At 41.8% G+C, this 9,063-nt stretch overlaps 1 protein-coding gene across 1 annotated transcript; it reads right to left on the reverse strand.

Annotated features, from left to right (window-relative positions):
* Positions 1 to 1,422: 1,422 nt before the first annotated feature.
* Positions 1,423 to 3,462, reverse strand: FIBIN (fin bud initiation factor homolog). Its single transcript, XM_037839093.1, has one exon. The coding sequence runs from the start codon at positions 3,037 to 3,039 to the stop codon at positions 2,404 to 2,406; it is 636 nt and encodes a 211-aa protein (XP_037695021.1). The 5' UTR covers positions 3,040 to 3,462; the 3' UTR covers positions 1,423 to 2,403.
* Positions 3,463 to 9,063: the final 5,601 nt, after the last annotated feature.

The following is a 9,063-nucleotide window of genomic DNA, read 5'->3' on the forward strand; positions in this document are numbered from 1 at the left end:
TGGGGTGATTCAATGCCAGATAATTTCGTTCTGGTTTTGTAGGAATCATAGAATGTTAACACTGGAAAGAACCTTATATATAATCTATTTCAGGGTTTTCAAATTTGTAGCAGATGTGTTACCACTCCTCTTCCCGCACCCACGAAAGACATCTCTAATTGGTGACTGCACTTTTTACTTCTGTGTCTTTTAAATCTTTCTTAACATAGTACTGTATGCGACCACTACTAGTAGATTGAAATTAGCATGCACAATGAAATCAGTTTTCCATCCTTATTTTGTGCCCAATATTCTCCTGTTACAACTGGAGAAACCGAGTAAGTGACATTTGATATGTCTACTATTAAGTGAGTGATCTGAAATTTTTGACATATGAAGGATTGTGATTTCAAGCTACAAACATGTAAGTGCCAAATATCATCTCCTTTGCCTCTGCTGCTCTTTTTGTCTTAAATTTTCATGGAATAGCGAAGGAATCTCTTTTCTTAAATGACTGTTTTCCTTCTTCCCAGACATGACTCTAGAGGCAGCCAAAAGCATGGGCCTACATTATGAAAAGAAATTATAAAGGATTATTTTAAGTATTATTCCATACATTACTTTTTAAATTTTAAGCAGTGAGATAGTAATGCAAAGTTCAGACCTCAGGCCACTCTCTCTCATCTCTCAGCATCCTTAGAACAGAGTATCACAGGAAAGTTCTATACTTAAATCTAAAGGACCTGGAGCTGCAACAACCAACTGTGGCTAAGTCATTTATTCTTTCTAGACCTTGGTTTCCCCAACTGTAATAGGAGGATATTGGATACTTTATAGGGATGGAAAACTGGTTTAATTGTTCACAGGAGAGAAAAAACAGTTCACAATTGAACAGCACAGTACGAACATTTAATTTCCCGAGTGTGCATATGTGTGTGTGTGTGTGTGAAGGGAAAGCATACTTAAGGTAAAGGTGAGGATTGGCCCAGGGAAAGGCATGGAATAAAGTGCATTATAATACCTTTTTAAACTATTAGTTAAGTAACACAGACCTGATTTCAAAATTAATCAACCTCATTTAGTTCTCGTAACTTAGAAATGGAGCCCTCCCTTTGCATAATGAGAGCATTTAAGACATAAACCTCGTCACAAAGTTTTCCAATTAATTCTATTGGGAAAATTGAAGAAAATTTTAGTTTTAAGCAGACCAGCAGAGATTGAATTCAAAACTCTGGCACAGGCTAGATTTTGTTGTTGTTGTTATTGTTTGAAGAGGGTAAGTATGGTCATGGAAGAGAGGATTGCCAAAAACAGCTATCCCTTCCTCTGCCTTCTTATCATATATACTCTAGGTAAACTGGCTTAAATCCCATTCTCTTTCCTCCAGCACTCTACCCCCTTTGAAATGTGAAAGTTACAGATTCAAGTTAGAAAATAACCCAGTATTATATAAGAACATATTTATTAGCTGAATAATAAAACTTAACTAAGGAGTTATTAGGGTCTCAGAATTCCACCTATCTGCAGTACAAGTTTCCAGTAAGCAAACAGAAGCATAACCCCCAAAAGAGAAAGAATACATTGGTAACCTAAATCACAGGCATTTGGGAATGTGTTCAAACAGTCTATCTACTTCTTTGTAATTGACTGTGGCACTGGTGACAAAGCACAGACATACAATGAAAGATAAGCACAGAAACGCCCCACGGCAAATCAGCATATTAACAGGAGAGTGTTTAACTACTGCAGAGCTTAGACTTCTTAAATATGCCTGCATTAATTTATACACATGCACAGAGGTACCGCAGAGATCTCCTCGCAAAGGATGATTTGCATACAGTTTCTGGCCAGTACTCTTACAAAAATACAACTTAGAGACCACGATTAATAAATAAGAGAGAAAAGGAGAAGAAGAAACAAGTAATTTCATCATTGGCAGGCATGCAGAGCAGCACCTTGGACCTTATTTGAAAAAACAGGGGCAGCTTTGACAGCTTCCGTTGCTCATCAAGAGAGAAGGCTGGAGGCACTTTCCACATAATCTCCAGGATGGGGATGGGGAGTTTAATTAATTCATACATGTACATGGTGTCCTTTTAGATGTGACTGAAACAGGTGCCCCTGCAGAGTTATACAGCCCTCTTTGAAAGGCAGGAGGCATTGCTTTACATTTTTTTTTTTCAGGTGTTAAATCAATTGCAATCACATAAATAATGTACAGAAACAAAAACAAAAACCCCACCACTCAACTGTCATTTTTTCTTTTTTTTTTTTTTTTTAAAGATGACCTCAGATTCACTCTCAAAGTGCAAATCTGGACTGTAGAAAATACTAAGTGTAAAGAAAACGTTATGTCCCTCTTCCACAGCCACTCTCCACAACAGGGCTGGTTTGATTTCCTCTCCCTGGCAGCTGCCCTTCCACCTACACTTTGAGATAATCGTTTTTCAGCCGACCTAGCCGGGTCCCGTGGCTCCTGATGGTGAGGGCCAGCAGTTCATATTTGTCCCTGAGCCCCACAGAGATGTCCAGCGTTTCTTGCAGCAGGGACTTGGTGTGGAACAGCAACCCCTGGAAGTCTTCATTGAGCCTGCCGTCCTGCCGGCTATCCTGTTCCTGGCCCTGCTTGAACTTGCTTTCCAGCTCCGTGAGGGACTTGTCGGAGTTGGAGTAAGCATCCCCGATCTGGTGGGACTCCCGCCGCAAGTACTTGCCATAGCTCTCTTCCCCGTCCAGGTCGTAGGTGATGCTCTTACTGATGCCTTCCAGGACTCGCCCAGCGTCCTCCACCTGGCGGCCTAGCACTGTGAACTCCTCCCGCAGGGTGAGGCTCAGCACGGTGCTGGCCTGGCTCCCCTCCCCCTGGGAGCAGCGCCGGTGGTCACTCACCCTGAAGAGCAGTTGGCACTTCTCAGGGTCATCGTTCTCCTCATAGTCCCCATCGGGCACGAAGTAGTGGTGCAGAGTCCCATTGGACATCTCCGGGTAGAGGGGGCCCTCGAAGTAGCCCTGACACAGGTGGCAGAAGAAACCCATCCAGAGGAACTTGAGGAACACCATCCTGGTTATTCAGGATGACCCCAGGAGAAAAAGTTTGGCCCAGGCGCAAGGAAGAGGGTCCCCTTGGGAGTCAGTGCCTCCCCGAGACGGCGTCCGCCGCTGCGCCTGCGGGCTCGCTGCACCCTGGCCGCCTCGCCCCAGCAGGCTTCATGTGGCTGGGCGCACCAGCGCCTGGGTAGCCGGGCTCCAGCAGCGCGGGATACACCCTCGCTTTGAGCTCTGCGGCTGGAGCTCTGCCGGCTCGTCCCTGAGCAGTTTCCCTGTGGAGAGCAGGGTTCCCCTTCTCCAGGGCTCTGGAGGGACGCTGTCTGCGTGGACCCACTCGCCGATCTCCCCCTTGCTCCTGGGAGATGGAGCCTGTAGCTGGAGAGAAAGGCTCTAGATACTATTTCAATTCCAGGACTGAGAATGCGGTACTTTGGCTTTGGCTAATGATATCCTGAGGATCCCTCTGCTCTCAAATTACAGCTGGTTTCGTCACTTGAAAGCCAGGGAACAAGTTTGGAAAGAAACCGCTCACCAGGTCTCTGTTATTAAAGGTACAGGGTCTCTTTTCTAAAAAATGGGAAAGGAAGACCCTACAAAATGGAGTTAGTTTGAAAGGAACATGGGAAGAGCATAAACAGAATTTCCACATAAAGACTGCTTTGCTTCTAACATATTGGGGGACAGGGAAAGATTGCTGATTACCTTGCAGAAATTCCATTTCCCATTTTAAAATGAACATCAGTTTGGCTGGACTTGTTGAGGAAGCCTATTTTTATCTTTAAAAAGTTTGTGACTTTGAAGGCACATTTGAAGTGTACAAAATGCCAGTTCTGTTTGAGAATGCTTGGTTAATTAAAGTTTATAAAAGCAGTATTTTGGAAGCAATAGGAATGTAGACAACTGATTCATTCATGGTTGCTAGTATGCATAAGAACACAAGCTGAAAAATGGAATTTTGCCAACTTAATAAGGAAAGGGAAAACTGAGACAATTTTAATTTTATATAAAACTGCCCATGCTAAACTCCTGCATTCCATCTTTAACCTAATGCCCTTATAGTTATTGCCTGTTTTTGATTCTTAAAAGCTTTGGAAGGCTTTTGCAGGCGGAGAAAGCCAAGGAGCAGAACATTAAGTAAGTTGCTTATAGTCACACAATTAGATTAAGTCACAGGGCCTTTTAATTTAATTTAAAATTAAAAAAGCTTATTTTTTCCCCTCCAGACCATTTTATGGATTGGCAAGTAGTCATCCCACAGACTATCGCATTTGCTTAACAAATTTTGTTGAGCATTTACAATGCACCCAGGTCTGTTTTAGGTTACTGGGAATAGAACAGTGACCAAAATTAAAGACAAATCCTTGACCTCCTGGAGCTTACATTCTAGGAAATGGAAAATGAATTAATTAATATAAATAAATAAGATACATTAAATGTTGCTCAGTAATAGGGTTGTAGAGAAAAGAAAACAGGAAGGGGAGGGGAAAGCAGAAGAAGGGAGAAATCCTATTTGCAAGTTTGTTTTCTCTTTCTGCCTTGAAAATTAACCAAACACTCATATTGATTTGCCAGTCTCCCATGTCTACTCCTTCCCCAAGTCATAAGGAACTGATATCCTTCAGAGCTACAGTGCCACAGAGTTTTGGAACATCCTCACACTTGTCATCACCTTCAGTGACATAAGCAATCCAGGTCCTGGATAGATAATGAAAAGTCTGGTTACGTAACTGGATAGTTTGTTGATGTGGTGTCACATGCATAGAGTGTTTTGAGGCATGTTTACTCTATCTTTTAGTTCTTATCCAGATGCTTGGCATCATGAAAACGCAGACCAAGGGAGTTTCCTTAGTGTGTATGCCAATTAGAAGACTAAGGCTTATTTTCACTCTACCACAGCAGAAAATTACAACCTCCTCCAGTTGATGAACTGGACCTTTCAAGAGCCACATTGCTTCATTTGTTTTTCCTTGGGACATTCACGAAAGACAGCAAATAGATTGAAATTGGCCTCCTGGCCAAAGAAGAGATGAGGAATTTACTCTGATTCACTCTTCACTCCACTTCTTTCATAATCCCTCCCTGCCTCACTAACCAATCAATTAAGCAAACCTATTTTAAGCACCTACTACTCACCCCCTACTATGTACAGGGCACTGTGAAGTGAGCTAGAAATGCTTTAAAGATGATCAATTAAAAGTTCCAGCCTACAAAGAGCTTGCTGCTATCTGGTTGGAGAGTCAGACATAAAACACATACGGAGCCATAATAAGATAGGCTGAAAGCATTTACTTTCTTCCTGCAATGAACTGATATAAAGATTTAAACCCCATATCATATACTAAAAATGAATCATTTTAGTGCAAGTAACAGAAAGTCAAATTCAATCTGATTTAAGGCAGACTAGTTGTTCTATATTCAGCATAGGTCTGGACCAGAACCCAGTTTTTCTCTTACCGTTTCTTGGTTCCACGTCCTCAGATTATTTCCATTCTTGGGCAGTCTCCTCTATTTGCAGTTCCAACATGGCTACCAGTGTCTTCAAGACTATAGGCTTCCTTGTTCACATCTAGCAGGAAGGAGAGATTGGATTTCCTGTTAGCTCAAACGCAGGTGCCTCAAATCAGTCTCAGAGGCCATGATTGGCCTGATGTGGATCTGTATCCACCCCAGAATAAGACACTGTAGTCAGAGGGTTGGGAAAAGCCACTTGGCTTTTGACAATAAGGGCCCATCTCTACAGCTGGACACAAGGCTCCATGCAGTTAGGAAATTTAGGAACTTAGTTAGGAAGCAGATACTACAAGCATAGATTCTGGAGAAGCAACTAAAAATATTTCATGGAACCTCTGCCTTTCTCTTTACTCACCACTTTTGAAAGACACTAGCACTGTTTCGCAGAAGTATACTGGTAAATGCTTAGTAACTGGCAGTATGGGGGGATAATCCCTCATTTGTGGCATGTGCTGGTTCCCATCATGTAAATACTCCCACCATGGTGACGTCACTGACTGTGGAGCTGGAAATACATGCCCCGTAACACACCATTAATAGCATTTCCATCAACACAGATATGTTAGCCATCAATAACCCCAAGAGTATAGAAAATAGAAAAATGTAATAAAATTATTAGGAAGTTATGAGTTTTGTGTGTATATATATGTATATTCCTTTTATTTTAGTATAATGTATTTAACTATAAGTTTAAATAATTTAATTTTAAATAGTGGCTATGTTTAATAAATGACTTGCAAAAGTCCTGAAACTTTTGGCTCTCATGAGCCAGTACAAGCTGGCTCCACCACAGCCTTTGTATTAATCACTTCATTTTGTTCACTTTTAAAGGGTATTTATTTCTATGTTCTTCATTTCCGCCCAAGTCCATCTTGGGCTTGTTTGTGAGGGGCAGAGCTAAGGTGGGATTCTCAGAGTTGGCTAGAGTAAATGGAGTCTTTGGAAATGTCTGAACACAGGCTTGGCAGACAGAATCTGGAAAATTAAAATCAAGAAGTAACATCTGCTGTAGGATATGAACTGGGTAAATTTGAGAATAAAGAAGGACCTCAGGAGCAGTGGCTGGAGTCATACAATTAAGTAGATGAGCACCACTGCCCAATCCCAGCTGCTTATATGTGTTCTATCCCTGCCACACAGCGCTAGCAAAGTTGGCTGGGTTAAAATTTCAGAGGCAGGTTCAAAATAGGATTTGTATATATTCACCAGGTTTCAATATTATCCAATACTTGCTTATCCTTTATCTTTTTCAGTGGACCTCAAAATCTTGTTCCTTTGGTCCAAGAACCACTTCAGAGAGGGAAGCAGGAATCCAGGCTGGTGCCATGAGCCCAAGGACCTGAAAGGATCCTTAAGCTCTGTGAGTTCCCCTTATTGAAAGGTCTTATGATCCTCTGACTGCTTTTGATTATGTTTATAGAAAAGGGGCTTGCATATATTAAATACAAGAATGTTGGGGTGATGAGTCCCACTATGCAGCCTAGAAACCCAAAAGAGACAGCAGGGAAGTGGACGCCCTCCTTCCCAGCATTCCCCCCAATCTGTTAGGCTGCATCTCTGGACCTGGTCAAAGTAAAAAAGAGCAAAGGGAGGGATCCTGGGTGGGAGGGGAGAAGAAAGGAAGAAGAGTGTGAAAGATGAAGAGGAGGACACAGTATTTTACACCTTGGGGATTATTTTAATAGGCAATGAGTTGCATTGTTTGCAGAGGGAGGGAAGAAGAGAGAAAGGAATAGATAAGAGAAGGAAAAATAAAGAGAGAAATAGAGAAAGAAGGAAGGTATCACAGAAATAAGAAAGGAAGGGAGAGAGAGTAAAATGAATTTTGATTATCTAGTCTGTGCTATTTATTTGTCACATTAACCAGTGAAGTCATTATTATTTTTTGCTATAAGAGCATTGGTTGGGGGCGGGGGTGGGGGTGGGCCCTAACACCAAGAACAATCACAAACAAATGATAAACAAAGCAGATGTCCCAGGATCAATTAAAAGTTCCAGCCTACAAAGAGCTTGCTGCTATCTGGTTGGATGCTTACAAAGGAATTAGTGTAATGCGGGAGAAGAGACTGATCAGTTCTGCTGAATCTTTCTGTATTAGTAAGAATGTTATGCTGTGGTAACAAATATCACAAAAATGCTAACACGGAATTCAAGTCCATGGGTAACCCAGTAACTCTCCTCTGTGCAGCAACTCAGAGACTCTGGCTGATTCTATCTTGCTGCAAAACCATCGTAAACCATCTACAACATGAGACCTCCTTGGTTGATGCAGCAGGGGAGAGGAGGACTGTACCAAGCTGCAGTTAAATGCATTGGCTCAGAAGAGACATGTCACTTTCATACAGCCCACTGTCCAGAACTAGTGACATGGTCCTGTCTCAGGGGAAGGGAAGTCTAATCCTTTTATGTGCCCAGAGGAGAGGAAAATCAGGTGTGGAAGAGCAATAGATGGCTTGGCCACACTTTCCAATGAGAACAATACCTGTTAGAAATGTTCTACAACTGTCAGACAGGAAATGAGTTATGTAACATGTGCAATATATTCTAGAACAGTGTACATAGTTCATATTTTCAACCAGGATGGAAAATACAGGCAAAAAACAAACAAACAAACAAACAAACAAACAAGACTGTAAGCATTTACTTTATTGTCACTACCAAATTCAATAAATCTATGACCCTTTCTATTCATTTTATTCATGAGCATGGTACACACCAAATCATAGAGGAGAAGGAGCTAGGGTGAGTCAGAGAAGTGCAAGTAAGAGAGTCTGAAGGAAGAGGGAGGTTGAGGGACTGGGCAGGGTTTCCAGAAAACTAGAGGGGAAGAAGTATTGTATGAGGTAGAGAACCACAGATCAGCTTGGCTGAAGAGGCTGTTGAGGACAGGTATAAGAATAATGTATGTGAGGGGGAGGAAGTGGGAAGGGACAGAGGGGCAGTTAAATCCTCAAAGAGGAGGCAGAATCATTGAAAATCAGAGATAGGAGGTTTAGAGGAGAGTGCCAAGAAGAGGTTGGCTCTTGAGCCAGACATTCAAACAGTGCGTCTGTACAGTGCTGCACCATGTTCAGTTAACCACATAGTAAGAACTCAGAATCATTTGGGAGGAATTTTATCCCTCATTTTACAGTCTTCGCTGGCTTCCCACTGCACTTAGACTGAAATTCAATCTCCTCAGCTGGTCAAGGAGGCCTTGTATTTTCTGGCCGCTTTGGTCACTATGCTCAAGTCATACAAGCTTCCTTTTAAATTTTTCCTTTTAAATTCTTTAAAGGTCTTTATGTTTGCCTGGAGCTCTCTTTCCCAACTTCTTTCCTGGCTAATGCCTACTTATCTTTTATCCCTCAATTTCAATGCTATTTTCCTCTGAAAGCCCCTCCTTTATTCCTGGATTTTAATTAGTTTTCCCTATCATTCCCTTTGATGCTTGCCTTTTCATTTCTTTCATGGTACTTTCTACTATTTACAGTTGTATTTTAATTTATATATTTATTTGCTCTAGGTTTGTCTGTCTTCCTTGAC

The sequence above is a fragment of the Choloepus didactylus genome, chromosome 6 (assembly GCF_015220235.1).
Source record: "Choloepus didactylus isolate mChoDid1 chromosome 6, mChoDid1.pri, whole genome shotgun sequence".
NCBI classification, from domain to species: Eukaryota; Metazoa; Chordata; class Mammalia; order Pilosa; family Megalonychidae; genus Choloepus; species Choloepus didactylus.